General features: G+C 38.6%; 1 protein-coding gene across 2 annotated transcripts; it reads right to left on the minus strand.

Moving 5' to 3' along the window:
* Positions 1 to 2,068: 2,068 nt before the first annotated feature.
* Positions 2,069 to 11,081, minus strand: NEUROD4 (neuronal differentiation 4). 2 transcript variants are annotated; one of them, XM_066254860.1, is made up of 3 exons: positions 10,691 to 11,081; positions 9,965 to 10,010; positions 2,069 to 4,406 (listed from the first exon to the last, which is right to left on the minus strand). In XM_066254860.1, the coding sequence occupies exons 2-3, from the start codon at positions 9,992 to 9,994 to the stop codon at positions 3,402 to 3,404; spliced, it is 1,035 nt and encodes a 344-aa protein (XP_066110957.1). In that variant the 5' UTR covers positions 9,995 to 10,010; positions 10,691 to 11,081; the 3' UTR covers positions 2,069 to 3,401. The 2 variants fall into 2 exon arrangements, with proteins under 2 accessions (XP_066110957.1, XP_066110959.1); XM_066254862.1 differs by lacking the exon at positions 9,965 to 10,010.
* Between the last annotated feature and the right edge of the window lie 5,999 nt (positions 11,082 to 17,080).

Raw genomic sequence — 17,080 nt, forward strand, 5'->3', positions numbered from 1 at the left:
CTCATTCTGTATTTAAAGTTTCTTAAATATATGAAACCAAATCTCTCTCTTGATTAATCAACTCTGTTTTATTAAACTTTATTTTTTTCATCATATTATTATTTCTTTATTATCAGCATTTAATGCATGTAAGAACAGATCCTGGAAAGTTTTAACTGAAAAAAACTGAAAGGAAAATATCAAGAGAAGAGGTATTAAGGTGCAGTTGCCAAAAAACATACTTCATAATTTTTTAAAGGTTAGGAGGCTTATGTAAATTTTAGATAATATTCTATATTCCTGTGATCTATCTCTCTGTGATTTGATGGCTTAGATTGGCCATAGCCCTATATATCTGTAAGCAGGAACAAGTGTTTTTCTCAGGTATAGATTACATAGTTGATTCTTTGAGTGCAAAGGTTTGTCCTTCTAGGCTTCTAGCTACTTAGTTTAGACCAGGGGTCTCCAACTCGCGGCCCACGGGCTGCATGTGGCCCGCCGAACAATTTTGTGCGGCCTGCAGACTAATCCATGAAGTTCAAAATATTTTGGATAAAATTAAGCCTAGGGGCCTACTTGTATTTTTCATTTCTCTAGCATCCTAGCTAGATATTAGCTTAGTTAACAGCAGTTGTGATGCGAACTACAGTTTCTGGTCGTTTTGTGACACTGAGTAAACTGCATGTACGACTGTGCTTGTTGTACTGATTTTTTTTTGTTTTCAACTGCAGTGAGAAAAGTGTTGCGTAACAGTTGCCTTTTGTAGACCTAGTGCGGCCCGCCGAACGGCTGTGATCTTGCTCTGCAGCCCACATGCTGAGTTGAGTTTGAGACCCCTGGTTTAGACCCTCTAAATCTTCTGAAAAGATTAGTTGAAATATGGGATTCATACATTCTCCTGACGGGCCAGCTTGACTAGGTGCTCACAGGACTTAGAGTGAAAGAAAATTAATAGACAAAAGTGAAGCAAAACTTTGACAACTGACAACACAATGTCTAATAAGACTCACAGTTTTATTTCTGCTAGAAAAAAAGGAAGGGAAACAGTCTTTTTGGGGTTTTTTTTTTTACAAAAGTTTAAACTTTGCTATGCTTTATCTGGTAGAGTCACCAGAAGAATGAACCTCTCCTGGGTTGCCGAGTAGGCTCTTCCCAATTACAGTACACTACATTTCCAAATCTTCATTCAGTTACAAAGTCCTGAACAATCCCAGTAACACCTGGTTCATGGGAGCCACGCTGTCCAAAATCATACACAACAGATTCTCCAAAAATAACTGGCTTGTCTTAGAGTGAAGAAAAAAGATCTAAAAACATTAACTTGCATAGTCTTTCAAATTATTGCTGCTCTTATAAAAATCATTGCAGGTAATTCTGCACTAACTTCCTCCTTTTCTCTCAACCCAAAGTCAGGAATTTCCAGCAACATTGTGACCTACTCTCCAAATGAACTCTTAGGTTTTGCAAGCACATGTGTAGAACCCAAGGAATTTGTGTGAAGGGAAGGGAGAAATAAATTAAATAAATAACAACTAATAAATAACTCCAACAACATTCATCATCTACAAACTTAACTGCCAGAAAATGTTAGCTTCAAGGATAGCGCCCCCCCCCCCCCACCTTGCTCGAAGGTAAGTGCCAGTACTGACTCAAAGCTTTGGATGCTCTCAAGTAGATTTACCAACCAACGGTGCAAAATTTATCAGGGTTGCTACTGCAAGCAAAATGGGAAAAACATAACTTAGACTGCAAGGAGAGAATAAACATAAGGGTAAATAAAAGCAAGATGCATAGATACTGTAGTTTGGCAGGTTTTAAGGGATAGCTGAGCTGTAGAAAATGACATATTAATCTGCCTTATCACTTTTATTCATTGGCCCTGTTTGTGTACTATGCATTTTAAATGTATCTTCTCTGGCAGGAGCAAGATGTGATCCACTATTGTATAAACCATTTAGGTTTTTGGTTTGTTTTAAATAATTGTCCTGGTAGATTGACCAAGACAACAACATTTCTCAGGAAAAAGACACATTTGACAAAATCAGTGCCGATATAAAGGAAAGAAGAGTTATAGGAAGAAAAATAAACATCCTATGAATCAGGAAACTTCTGTGATGAAACCATAGATGGGTAAAAGCATTCACTGACTGTGGGTCTTATATCTGCACCTCTAAGTCTGGTTACTGAAAATGTTATCTACAATATATAATAATATATTATATTTTAGAAGTGAGGAAGAGGTAACAATTAGTGAGGGAGGAAATGTGAAATTGTATGTATGTTAGAAAAATTCAAGTTTGGTCAATAAATTAATTGGTCCTGTGCTTCTAGAAAATATGATATTGGTATGAACAGAGGTCAGTGATTTTAAACATATTTTCTGTAACCAAAAAAAAAAAAAATTCATCCTGCCAAAGAAAATTTAGTGGTTTACCTGTGGGCAGATAGGAGCTAGTGGCAGTCTCTGAACTATGATAGAGCCATAGAGAGTGTAGTTAATAGCCATTTTATTGCTGTTGAATGTGACCTGTGTTGTTTTTTGACACTAATAACAGCACCTGAGCTTCATCAGAATTTCCAGAGCCCTCTGGTTATGGAGGCCTGAAACAACTTCTCAAAGTGCCATTGGTCATAGGAATCTGAGGTGTCAGTGACTTCATTGCCCCATTTCTAGAACTAATAAAAGTGCTTTTGAAATGTTATCAAGAATCAGGTTGGTATGAGATATCTATTATGATTCTCAAATTACTAAGGAATCTATGTTCAGCTTTCAGCCCAACAAGAAATAGAGTTAATCTCTTAAAGAACATACTTTGTTATTCACAGGACAGCTACCTTATAATTTTAGCCTCCTGAAGCTATATTTAGATAGATGCAACAAAGTCCAATCATTGAGTCGCAAGAGCTTGCATCTGGTGCTCCTTTGGCTTCTCCATTTGATCACCACACATAGTATCCATTTCCTCCTATTCCTCTATCCTTTCTGTTTCAAGAAGTTTATAGGAATGGTCACCAAGGTTATAGGATTTCAGAACTGTGAAGGACTTTAGAAATCATCTAGACTTGGAACAGTTGCCTGATCTTGCCAGTAAGTAAACAGAGGTCAGAAATGGAAATTTAATTGGCATAGACCATTCAATAAGTTATTGGCACCACCAGAATAGGACAGAGGGCTTCTGTTCTATTTCCACATGATTGTAAACAAATAATGTCACATGGAGACCCTAAATAAAGCAATCAATACAATTTGAGAAGTTAATAAGAAAAGAGAGTGACAGGTGTAGGAATGCCTAAATGGACTGAGACTAATGTATTTGATATATATCCAAAGGGATCCTTTAAGGTCATTGAATTTTTAGCTCAACCACTTGAATTATGGAAACCATCTCCACATCATTGTCTGAAATGCTGATCTTACTGCTCTAATCAGTGAATATTGTACTGAGTTGAGCCCCAATGCCATGGTGAGCATAGGAATCATAGGACATATTTATGGGAACATCATAGCAAGGGTTACCAGCCTGAAAGGGAGTTGAATGCACATGCCCTGAGCTTAGACTTGCAGAGAGGTAATGGGGCATGAAACTATAGGATTTATCCAGGTCAGGAGAGCCATCTTGCTTCAAGGAGAAGTTCCCACTGATGCTCAGGGGGGGAGTAAGTGGGCCCTCATAAGGTGGTGTACTGCAGTCTGGTGGATGACTCCTGAAGGATGCTTCTCCCAAACTCTTGAATACTGGGGGCTTGAGATTAATAAGATGTGTTTCCATATGGCCATAAGGGGGACTGGGTAGCCCAGGAGACTGATAGTTCAAGTTGTGGATGGAGATGGCAGAGTCACAAACAGCAGATTTCTCTTCATGCTTCTCCAGAAGAACAGACTGAGGTCCCAGTTGGAGGCATCCAGCCACCAGATTGCTTGTGGGCTGAGAGAGCCCTTTACAGAGCATCTCCACAAAGCCCTTCCCTTCAGGGGTCTGGCCAGTTTCCAGGACCTCAGACAGAGCCCAAATGTAGTTCCTGGCCAGTCTAAGAGTCTCTATCTTGGAGAGCTTTTGGGTCTTAGAGTAACATGGCATGACTCTCCTCAGGTTGTCCAGAGCATCATTCAGCCCATGCATCCGGGTCCGTTCTCTAGCATTGGCCTTGACTCTTCGAGCCCTAAACCTCTCCAGGCGAGCTTTTGTCATCTTCTTTTTCTTAGGACCCCTTCTCTTAGGCTTCTCCCCATCCTCTTCCTCCTCTCCTTCTTCCTCAATGCTGTCATGCTCTTCAGTTAAGTTGCCAAGTGTCCCATAAGCAGCTAGTCTTTGCTCCTCCTCCTTCATCTCATTCTGAGAACCCAGACCTTTGTCTATCCAGGATGGTGTGTTGACCAACTCCGTCATCTCCTTGGGTTTCATGTAACTTTTTGCCATTTCTTGATTCTGGAAAAAGAAACAGCAATATTTAGTGCTTCTGAATATTTGGCTTAATTTAAAACTATACTTTTTTTTTATACCTTGGATATAAAGTACAGTATCTGTATTGGGATTCAACTTATAATTACAGTATATAGTCCAAATCCTCCATTCTAAATAACCAATATACTCAAATAAATGCCTAGGACACTCATTTTGCTATGGCATATTATAAGAAAATAAACTATAGAAAAATGGAATTGACTTAATTATTCATCACAGTGTCAATGACTAATTCTTTTTATTCTCAGGGGTTTTATTTCATGAATATTTTATGTAAAAATATCTGGCAAACCAGTCAAAATATATTTTCTTTCTTCTCAGAATTCAGATCATGAAGGGAAATAGATACAGTGGGAATATAAATTATTGTCCAAATAGAGAAACTTCTGTAAGTGAAAAAGGATGCTAAAGTAATTATAATTATATAATATGTACATAATAATTATAATTATTACAAAATTTTAAAAGCCTATCAGACAACAAAATAAGTGAACTACTGCATACTTATACTATAAAATAAATGAAAAGCTGTAGTGATATTATTCAGACTACTTTGTACGTGTTCTACAAAGGACTGTCCAGCCTCTATAAAGAGACATAGCACATGTGTCTAACATAACGTTTTGCATGTCTCACTGACTTTGCCAACTGTTAGCTTCAAGCATCTCCTAAGAAAGAGCCATACAACAACTGGCTGGCCCACCACATGACCATGAAATAGTTCTCTCACCATCACTAGAAGAGCATTTTGTTTTTCAGCAAGCATTTTGTGGTCTGTCTAGTGTGAATGGTATTGGAGGTGTAAGTGACTTGGTGTCGAAAAGGATCAGAAAGAGAGAGGAGAATTACTACTGATCATCTTTCAAATCTGCCCATATGTTAAAGTGAGAACTCTTTTCATTGCTCATGCATCTCACACCTTCAGAAAAGAATATAGCAGCAGCTAGAATTACAAGCCAGAAGTCTAGCAAACCTATTTAAGATTATTTTAATGCAACTTTTACAATGATACTTAATTAAAAGTGAAAAAAATATGGAACGAATGCTAAACTTAACAGAAAAAAACTGCAAACACAGAAATAGCCAGACTGCTTTAATTCACTTAACAGATACTGTTTAATCAAAATTTTCTACGAAAACATTGCAGTTTAAAACCATTTGGAAATCAGGAGGACTGGTGGCTTAGTAAACATTTTACATTCAGTTCTGGAAGAATCTGAATTGTTTTGAGATTTATTGAATGATTTCTGGGCATATAATTTACCAAATAAAAGTGTTGACAAGCTCCATTGGGTCCGCCCAGTTCACCAGCTGGTCTTTGAATGTTAAGCCTGCATCACCTCCATATAGCAGAACGAGGAGAGCACAATCAATGTTTTTTTATCTTTGAAGCTTGAGTCTCAAAGCAATGAATGCAGGGATTAGTACATAGCTTTTAAAATATAAATATATGATTTGATTTGTTTCAGGTAATCTGAGCTTGTTTTCCTTGTAACCTCATTTACCTCCTGTAAATAATTAATGTTACTGCATTGCAAAAACAGCCTAGGTTTCATGTTAATCGGCACGGAAATCATGTCAGCTTGACTTACTCGCTTAATAAGGCTTTCTGGGTAAGCAGCTTTATTGAAAACACACGTTGGAACCTATTGGTCAACTAGCTGCCCAGGCAAAGTCAGAAAATCCCACTTTTAATATGGATGATAGAACTTGTGTGCTGAGCTACACTTGTAACTCAGGCTGCTACCCAGGGAGAGGATGAAGGATCTAATTAACTTTCTGTTAAAGTAGCACAGACCTTTCAAAGGCAGGTGCACTCTGAGGTCAGTGAGGACAGTATGGGCTTGGGAAACCTAATGTTCCACACATAATTATAATTACATTTCATAGCCTTATAGCAAACCTTTGAGGGAAAAAGAGATTGTTAGGCTCATTTTATAGTGACACCGCTGTGGGTCAGTTAGGTTCAGTAATGACAGAAATGCAAAGACATAGAGCTGCTAATGTAGGACATAAAGCTAGTTCTGATTCCAAATCCTAGGTTTTGTGTGTTTTTTTCTTTCTTTCTTCTTCCATCACAGATATAGAAAGAGAGAAAGGCATTCTGACTTTAGGAGCTGTGGATCAGTAAAATTAAGTCCCCATCAACCAAAGGCAGACTAGTTGGGGCTCTCTGCAGTGCATTTTAGTTTTCATATTCCAGGATTCCTTTATCTTCCAATTTTTTTTTCTTGTTGCTCTCACCCATTTATTCCCCCTCCTTCTCTTACTTTCTGCTTTCTTTTTCTCTCCCTTCTCTTTCTCCCATGTCCTCTTCTTCATCATCGTTATTACTGAGACATACTTACACGCATGGAGAGGTGAGAAGGAAGGGAAAGAAGGAAGATGCAAGAGAGGAGAGTCTATTGAGTTGTCCCTGAAACTGAACCTCATTCTAGTCTTTGTATTTGACTATATTTTATTACCTTCACCTTCCTACTGATGGACTCTAGCCAAATTCTGTCAATCCTCACCCCCATCAAATAGTTGGGCCAGGAGAAGAGAGTAGGCTACCTACCTTTTGCCTTTAATGTAATTTGATGGTTTTTGTAAGTCAAAGAATGGCTTTAAAATCAGACTGTCAGCAGGTATGCCAGAAAAGAACCAACTGACTTTGGCTAAAACTATGAAAAAGTCAATGAAGGTTTTTTTTTCTCTTACTAACCATGGAAAGGATGGCTCCAGTTTAACTTTACTTTTTTCCATGGGTACTGGTCCATTTAGCTCTAAGAGACCCCCATGTGCATATAGTGTAGTTTCAAAAGCATGGAAGCTGGAATGACCCATACTCCAGTCCCAGTTCTTCTAATTCCTGGTTATTGATCTCAAACACATTACATAAGCTCTCTTATTATCCATTTCCTTTCTGATACAATAGAATAAGATACATTTTACAAAATTCTTTTAAAACAAATAAAAATACAAAAAAAGGATTTTGTAAACTTTAAATGCTATAAGAACATTATCCACATATTTATCTGGTGTTTATTCTTTGATTTTCTTATCTAATCCATAAAAAAATAAAAACTCAAAAATAGAAACTGTTTCTCACAGGTGAATAGTAAAAGTAGATTTATTAACCACTGTGTCTCTTCTGATTGGCTCAAAAGATCATCTGACATCTGCGCACTATCTCACCCTTTTCCCCAATGTGAATACGCAGCACGGACTCTGGAGTCAGGTGAAATGTTAGAATTTCAGCTTAATTACTTACTAGATACGTGATCTTAGGCAATTTTTAAAACTCTCTATGCCTCTGTCTCCTCTTTTAAATGGGAATGATAGTTCTACCTCACAGGATTATTGTGGGCATAAAATGAACTATTATATGTAAAGATTTTAAATAATGCCAGACATCATAAATGCCATGTGTTAGGTACTATAGATACTATTTTTCCTAAAGTTCACCATCAGTTTTCCACATGGACAAAAATGAGTATAATTGTGATCTGTAATTACTATTGATTTTATGCCAATGGAAGCCCACTTCACCTCAACCCCCACTTTAAAATAGTCCCTGATATTCAGCCTCCTAATGAAACTGAACATCAAAGCGACTATTCTGTTGCAAGGGTGAAGAAACACAGCTCCGTCAGCTGCTGCTACTGAATTGACTACAACTCTTCCTCTACCATATTCAAGAAGAAAGTTAGCCTCTTTCATTATGATGTATAATTGGGAAGCAGTAATTGGCTGGACACTCCTACTCACTCCTATAAATTTTCAGGTTCATGAAGTTTCTGGTGGAATACAGACAACCATCAGCATTTAGACAGTTTTCCTCTTGTCTTTGATTAATCAATATTGGGGCTATCACTTTCCTACCAGAATCAATGCCAGAGCTCTGAAGATAAAAGTGAACTGTCTCAAATAGAAATGAAACCAGGATACTTCAATAATAAAGATAAAAACCTTTCCTTTGACCTTTCCACCTAAATATCTTCAGTGCATTAAAAGATAAGCAGGGGAGGGGGTGGAAGACAAATGTCCTGTTTTAGATTTAAGAGTTGAAAATGTGTGTGATGCAGTTCTGAGTTTTGATCAGGTAAACCAACCTGGTTCTCTCCAGAACAGGTACCTTATTCTAGCACAATGTTTAGCCCGTTAATGAAACAGCTCAGAGGGGTATTAAAAGAAGCATGAAACTGAGCCCCTTTTCTATCACTCATCAAATAAATGAGAACAGAAAAATTGTTTTAATTATTTTACTCTTAGGGCAAAATAGAATAATATTTTTGTCTGTCATATCTTATTTAGAAGCTATGGAAAAATCTATAGCACCATTTCACAAAGTATATACCATTTTACGATTCCATGATTCCTAGAAAATAAATTATCTTTAAAAATATACATGAAAGAGATTCCAGTAGGACAAAAATCAATGAAAACTGGCTCTGAATCAGGCAGAATACGACCCCCTTGACTCCCTAAACATATTCTGATCCTATAAAGCCCATTTTAGCCTTTGATCTTGAAATTTGGATTGCCTTATGCAATTTCTCCCATAACACAATTTCTCCCCCTTTTCAGAATCCTTCCATGAAATTTTAAGTTTAGCCAATTCTCTCATATTTGAAATTTTCTCCCACTTTTTATTTTCATTTTCTAACCTGTTTTAGCAAAATGTTTGCTTAGGCAGTGATTGTAACTACCCAGTACTTTCATTACTTGGTCATAGATGCATTATTATTGTGTGGAACTCTCCTGTAATTTGTTCTATGCTTTTACTGATTTTTTATTTGTTGTGGAGAAGTTTCAATTGATGAATAAGTGGATAAGGGGCAGTTCACATGTGTCTTTGGTGATTAACAGTGTGTTTCTTCTTAAAAATTGATTGTACTCTCTTTGCCTCCTGATCCTATGACTGAATCCTAAACATAACAGGAATGGGAGTATTTTGCCCAGTTTCTAAGATATCTACAGACCAGACAGATTAAATGCCTTGCTTAGAGTTTGCACTGAAAAGACAGATTGAAGACCAGGATGCTCACAGGTTACACTGCTTGAAAACAGCTGTTAATCTGTTCTGCTCATTCTATAAAATATTTTATTCTCTACCATTCTCTCTTTTGATTAATACCTCTACACCAGAGGTGGATTTAACGGCAGGCACACTGGGGGCACACCCTGGACCCCAACTTCTGAAGGGCCCCGAACAACTCCAACTTTACACTTTTTTCTAATGACACCAAGTTTGGTTTCATATGTGCAATTTTAACATTAATAGTACATAATATTTTTTATTTATTTAAAAATATGGTTAACATGTATTTTTATTTTCCTTGTCTCTCTCTCTCTTTTAAAGGGCCCAATATTTTCTTCTGCACCTGGGGCCTCAACTGACCTTAATCCGCCTCTGCTCTACACACACACACACACACACACACACACACACACACACACGTCCAGTATAGCCATTCATGCTTCAGTTTTCGTAGCCTTAGATTATAATGGTGAACTTTGCAACCAGATGTTACTCAAACCTCCAGTTTTCCCTCCATGTTCTTCAGCATTTTATTTCTGGTCCCTCTACAAAAAAAAAAAAAAAAAAAAAAAAAAAAAAAAAAAGAGGGAAGTAATTTGCATTTATTAGAATGTTTCTGAATATATATTTGGGGTGAGTGAATGACATATGAGAGGGTCAGAAGTGGGTAGAAGGCAGAAATGTACATGGACAATCTTTCCCTCTGTCTCCTCATCTGAAAAGCTGAGGGAAAGGAAGTTTTCCCACTTTATTGCAACTAAGGGCTCTTAGCAGACCAAATGGGGGCAGTGAGAGAACATCCTCCTGGCTTTCCAGAATCCTTTCTCATTATTTATTCAATTCTCTTCCCCCCTCCCTCCTTCCCCTCCACTCCATACAGAGCCCTAAAATACTGTGAGCTGAGTGATGGATTAGGTCCATTCTTCAAACCTACTTGTTGAGCTACCTTGAAAAAGCAATTAAAATCTTTGGACATTTTTTTCTGCATTTATAAAACGAGAAGGTGGCTTTGGCAGGAGTGAGGAGATAGATGATTTGTAATCTCTCCTGTAAAAAAAAAAATGATTGAGAGGATCTGAGTTTCACTTTGGATGACAGGTACTATGGGAATTAGTGAAATGATTAAAATTTTAATATCTGTTGTTAAGTGTTCTGAATCTCTCTACTTCTCTATTCAAGTTTCCTAACTCCCACTCCCTCCTCATTTAGCCCAGAAGAGACTTACCTCCCCACAGCTGCTCCTGTAGGTCTGCGGGCACCTCCCCTGAAACTGGCAGTTGCAGTCCCTGGCGTGAACTCTGCGCGAATCTGTGTCCTGGCGGAGACTCAGAGAAGCCAAGTTTCGCTGACCATTCAGATTATAGGAGGAGGTGTTTTCAGCGATCCATGTTAAACCCGGCCGCTGCCTCTTAGGAATGCCACCGAGTCTGGTTTCCTGGCTGCTACTTATTTTGCTCCTTCCTTCGAGTTCTGTGTGCTCCTCCAGGAAGCCTTCCGGCTGATGCTCCCGCGGCAGCTGGTTTAGTAGGTCTTCAGTACCTTCTGTCCCTGGTTAGTTCCCAGACTGGAGCTTTCAGGACCACAACCTCTGGGCAGCTCCCGAGCTCTGACTGGAGTCTCCGAGTTACAGCAGTTTTGATTGCTTTCCAGGCTGACCAGAAAGGGGTGATTCTGCCCGCATTCTAACTCCTCCCCTTCCCCAGCCGAAAGACACACCTACTTCAAAGGGTTCCTCTGACTCTGTCCAGCTTAGCTGTTTGTTCGTTCGTTCGTTTGTTTGTTTAAATGGGGGTAGAAGGGAAATATGGGAAAAGCGTTGCTGAAGTTGAGAGGTAAAGAAAAAGAGGACAGGAAACTTCGTGGTTAAAAAGGTAAGAAACAGGAGTGGAGCAATGTGGGCAGAATGGGGAAAGAGATTTGGAGAGAAACTTAGAGAGAGAGCTAAGAAGGGCGAATATCAATGCTGGTTCATCTCAGGTGAGTCAAAAAGTGAGAAAGATAATACAGCATCATTGGCCTTACACATGTGGATTGGTGTCTTTGGACACAAAACTTCAAAATTCTTAAAGCAGAAGGAAGAAGTAGCTTTCTCTCCCTTCTTTTCAACATATCAAACTACTCCCATTTAAAACTCTTGTATTTTATTTAATGAATATAAACAAAGCAATATCTATATTTGTCATGCTATTACTTTAACTTTTTTGTTTGTTTAAAATTTATAAAAACAAAAGACAAGTTAATGAATTCTTTCATTTTAAGGATGCTTAGCTGCTTGAATTACATACAAACTGACACTTGCTATTTTCCCCAAAATATGTTGTTAAGTATTCAAGTGCAAAGGGACCACCTAAATGGTAATGAAGTTGAAATAATAGAAGGGTCACATAATTCCTAAAATTCCTGTGATATTATGAAGTAAAATTAAGTTGCTAGAAGAAAAAAAAAGAAAATTACACCTGGAAAGATTTAACGAGAATACATGGATATGCTTATGACAGAGAGCTGTGGACCAAGCCACTAAGTCAAAATGTGGCATCTTTGTTTTAGAGATTATCAAATTTGGACTACTTACTACCATGTGTGAAACCTGACCAGGTCAAATAAATAGTTGTGATCTCATTTTTTAGATGTAAAGGATTTGGTTGTCTTCTAGCAATTCTAAAGAAGAAAGAAAAGCATGTTTAGATTAAGCAATTGACTGAATAATTCTCAGTAATTAACTTCTGGCACTAGTTTTTACATCTGTAAAATCACCTGATCACTTAAGATTTTTCTATCAGTAGCAAGATGGAATTGAGTCCAAACTCCACCTCTTTTTTTTTTGAAATTGACTTGAAGGAAATTCCCCAGGCTTTTTGGAAATGTAACTGGCATGTGTGTTTAACAGGGACGAAAACTTATAAAGATGCTTGTGTATAAAGCAAGGTACAGAAGGTTTAAACAAAAAATAGTCTTACTGCCAATAAAACTAAAAGAAATATCTTGGGTTTGAAATAGTTAATTTTTAAAAAATTCTGATATAGGTACCAGAAAGCAAGAAAATAAAAGTGAACACTTTTTTTTTTATCATTTTTCATAGAAAGGTATTCCTTTTCAGCAAATCTTTAAGCTCTTACTCACTGTTTTTTGTGTCCCTATCCAAAAAATATATGCTCATCAAAATAAACTTTATGTTCAGAGTAATTAAGTAACACATGCTAAGAATGGTGGTTCTGAAAACCGAATAAGAATTCATTCTTCAACCGGAGGAAGTTTATCTGTAGAGTAATTGCTGTTTAGGATGAGCTGCAAGGAGAATGCAGAGAATGGATTGGTCCCTGCTCTGTGTCTTCACAGCCACCTCTATGGATATTTGAAAGGTGATAATACTGGTGTTGTTGGTATTCTGCCTATGAAATGTTCAGAGGGCTGGAAGGAGTAGTGGATTAGCACAAAGGTGAACATATTGGGACAAAGATAAGGGTGGGGACAGAACATTCTGTGGGGCTCCTTGCTTTCCCTGGCAGATGTAAGGGACTGGACACAATAGAATTAGCTCTCAAAACATGTCCAATTGTGTGGGTGTGTGCCTGCATGTACAGCCTTGAGAGGGAGTTGCGGAGGACATGAACTTTCTTGAAGAGCTGCCTTTTGGAGAGGAAGGGATGGAACCTATTTCATCTGTGTCACCCTCATCACAGTGTCTCACCGTTATACAGCTAGCTATTCAACTCAGAGCAGGAAGGGGCAGGAGGGTGTGTGCAGTCGGCAAAGGAAAAGGGGCAGGAACTGAATGCAGAATATTTTCATTCATTCTCCTCTCCCCACATGGTTCCTGGGCCAGGGGGCCAATCTCCAGCCCTTCCTTCTTTCGCTGCTGCTTTTTGTAAAACTCTGAGCTAACCTGTTAGAACCATCTGCTGGGTGGGGAAAATGTAACCAGCACTCAGTTGCCAGCCCATAGCCCGGGAGCCATTGAAGCAGAGAGAAGGGAGGCAACAGGCAGATTTATGGGTAGCAATCTGTTCCCCACCCCTCCAGGCCCCTCTGCCAGGAGACAGCTCGATAATCCATCAATCCCACTAATGAATTAATTAGTATTCCCAGTAATCCCACCCCCAAAAGGAGCCAGGCCTGTGGGCCCCTAAGGGGGCTAAAAACTGCCTTCTTCGACCAGACACTGAAGACCTGAGACCAATGCCTGACATTAGGCCCCAGGGTGCTAAGCTGCTAGCCACAGACCTTGTTGTTAACAATCCCCAGATGTCCCTCTTCACCTTCCCTCAGGAGACAGCTAGCTTTTCCTGAATTAAAACCACTCTACCAACAAATAGAATACAGGGCCATAAATCAGAGACTATGGAAAGGAGAGCTGTGAAGTTCCAGGATTGGAACTGCCATGTTCTGGATAAACTCGAGAAGATCTTAAAGCTGCTCTCTAAGGGTTAGCACAAAGTTCAGATGGGTTAAGGATGGGGAAAAAAGTGAGGGATGCACAACCTCTGACCTCTAGAACCAATGTTCCGATAGGGAAACGATCCAGGTAAAAAATAATTGTGAAAGAGGTTGAAACAAAGTGATTTGTGACATAAATTTGTCCTGAATAAATACTAGAGCAAAACACAGTCGTCAGCTGGCATCTGGGAAATTCAATGACCCTCCCTTACAACTACAGTCTCATTCTTTTACAAAACTTGAGATACATTTGGGAGAAAATATCTTGGAATAAGGGAAACTATATTTTAAATCCTAATCTGCCTCTGACTGTATGGCCATGATGAGTGACTGAAGCTGTCTCTTGTCATCAGTCAATGATCAAGTTAGATTATGAGCTCTCTGGCTCCTTTTGGCTCTAACAGTTAGTATGATGACGTAGTAAAGTGTTGCAATCTCCCTTTCAGACCAAGTAACACTAGCCACTCAGAATCATGTAGTCTGTGACCCCAGGTTTGAATAAGGAAACAAACCAGGTTAGAGACAAAAGCCTTCTAGAGGTCAAGTAGTAGACATGGGTGTCTTCTTTCCACCCAGATTTCTGGTCTCTTTAGGGACAGACACTTGACTCAACCTTCTTCTACCCCCTTTATTCAATCCCTGAACATTGGGCACTCACAGGGCATACAGAGCGACTCATTCCATTAATGAAAAACTACCTGCATTTGTGAAAAATCTGTTGGGAAACTTCTGCACCTTTGAAAGGTCTGTACCATCTGCTTCCAGCATCCTTCTTTGCACTTGGTATCCCCAATTCCTAAGAGCAGAGTCCTCTAGGACTCAATTAAATCCTAATGTTGCCATTTACTAAGCTTGCAAACTTCAGACCAGTTATCTATCTCTCTGAGTCTCAGTTTCTTCATCTACAAATTGAAGGCAATAAACTTGCTCTGAGGAATATATTAAACTTGCCTTGAGGAGTATATATCTCATTAAATGTGAGATAATGATGTAAAGTACCTAGGAAAGAATCTGGCTCTTAGCAAATGTTCAATAAATATTTGCCTTAAACATATAAATCTGATATTTATCCTTTAGAAAGCAAGAAAAAAACTAATGTTGGGATTTCCTTATAAAGGTCCTATCTGGATGCCTTAACACAAGTGTTTCCTATTTATAGTAATGATCACACTATATTTATTTTCCCAACAAATGTGTTTTATACACATATACATCCCTAGGCAGTGCAAGATTTTGGGAATTCAGAGTTCACTGAGATTGTTCATTCCTAACCAACTTTTAATATAGTGGCAGAGGAAGAACCAAATTATATAAGTATGTAATTCAAAACCTCCACTTCCTCATGTCTTTCTAACATAGTTACATGTGCTCAAGGAGTTATGTATGAAGCAGAGATATTCATTGCAGTATTGTTTTTAATAGTGAAAAAGTACATTATATTATACATTAAGTAACCAATGGTTTAGATAAACAATAGAATACTATTTAAATTGCAGTGAATTTATCTACATATACTAACAAGAAATCTACTTTATGTATTAACATACTGTGGGGAGATATGTAAAACAATTTTTAGAAACATAGTCTCAATATGAATCAGTTAATTTTTAAATGTAAATATAATAGATGTATTATTCATACACAAACTGATAACAGTGAGTCATTTTCTCAGGATATCTCAGTACTAAGATTAAGTAGATTGAGATTTGAGTAGTTACCAATGGAGATTTTCTTCTTTAGAAGATAAATTATTTTTTTTTACATATGAGTAATATATTCATATATAACTCATATAGGTAAAACTGATATTAAAATAAGCTTTTTTTGTTTTTTTAATTTTTAAATTTTTATTTATTTATTCATTTTAGAGGAGAGAGAGAGAGAGAGAGAGAAAGAGAGAGAGAGAGAGAGAGAGAGGAGCAGGAAGCATCATTTCCCATATGTGCCTTGACCAGGCAAGCCCAGGGTTTTGAACTGGCGACCTCAGTGTTCCAGGTCGACACTTTATCCACTGCGCCACCACAGGTCAGGCCAAAATATGCTGTTTTAAAAATCCCATTCCTGACCCTTGGCTAGTTATTAAAATATGCTGTTTTAAAAATCCCATTCCTGGCCCTGGCTAGTTGCTCAGTGGATAGAGTATCAGCTTAGTGTATAGACATGCTGGGTTTGATTCGTGGTCAGGGCACATAGGAGAGACAACCATCTGCTTCTTTCCCTCCCTCTCCCCTGTCTCCTCTCTTCCCCTCCTGCAGCCTGTGGCTCCGTTGGTCCGAGCATGTAAGTACTAAAAATAGGTTGGTACTTGAGCATTGACCCCAGATGGGGTTGCCAGGTGGATCCCTGTTGAGGTGCATGCAAGAGTCTGCCTCACTATCTTCCATCCTCTCACCTAAAAACATCCTATTTCCCACTCACAGCCTAAATTGTTTTCAGGAAGGATCTGATAGCCCCACAACTCCAAACACTAAGATTGATGATATAACTCTTCCATGAAAAGATCACTGAACCTGCTCCCACCAGCTCTGCCCTCATACCCTGAGTCCCAGGAGCATTTGCTGGGTCTTAGGAGCAAACTTTAGGTTAAATTTAAGAACCTTTAATCATGTAATTATTAGGCCCTGAGAAATATCAGGTATGGGCAATGGTGATTTCCTAAGAATCAGTCTTAATTTATACTACTGGAAGAAAATTAGGATAAAGAGATGAATAAAACTGTTGGGTAAACAAATGTGGTTTTTTTTTTTTAGATTTGCTCGCTTGCATTGGGGCAACGTCATGTGTGTATAGTCTATGAAAGGCTAACAGTGCTTGCCCTCAGGGCGGCAGATTGCAAATTGCAGATTGCTTTACTGCTTGGGAGGGGCCATTATTGCTATTGTTTGCTGAAGAAGGGGTTTTCTCCCCCTAGCCTGTTTTTCAGAGAGGGCAGAGAGTGCCAAGAGTACAGAGAGAAAGAGAGCCTTGCTGAGGCTTGTGGGGACCTAGGAGTCTGGGCAAGTTAGAGAATGAATCTAGATTGTGGAACTGGAGAATGAGGCAGGGCTTTGGGAGCCCTGACTGAAAGGGAAACGGATTTCCCTGCCTGTTTGCTCGTCCGCCATTACAAGACTCTAATTCATGGAATGATGGCCCACTATTTTCTGGCTCCACTGTTCCTTTACCTTCTGCCCAAATCTAA

The sequence above is a fragment of the Saccopteryx bilineata genome, chromosome 2, assembly GCF_036850765.1.
Source record: "Saccopteryx bilineata isolate mSacBil1 chromosome 2, mSacBil1_pri_phased_curated, whole genome shotgun sequence".
Taxonomy (NCBI): Eukaryota; Metazoa; Chordata; class Mammalia; order Chiroptera; family Emballonuridae; genus Saccopteryx; species Saccopteryx bilineata.

What these genes read in the sequence shown, in the direction of transcription:
- NEUROD4 (XM_066254860.1), bottom strand. Translation starts at nt 9,994, where the DNA reads ATGCTGAAGAACATGGAGGGAAAACTGGAG. An exon ending in ACATGGAGGGAAAACTGGAG is followed by an intron (nt 4,407 to 9,964) that starts GTTTGAGTAACA and finishes TTCTTTTTCCAG; the next exon opens with AATCAAGAAATGGCAAAAAG.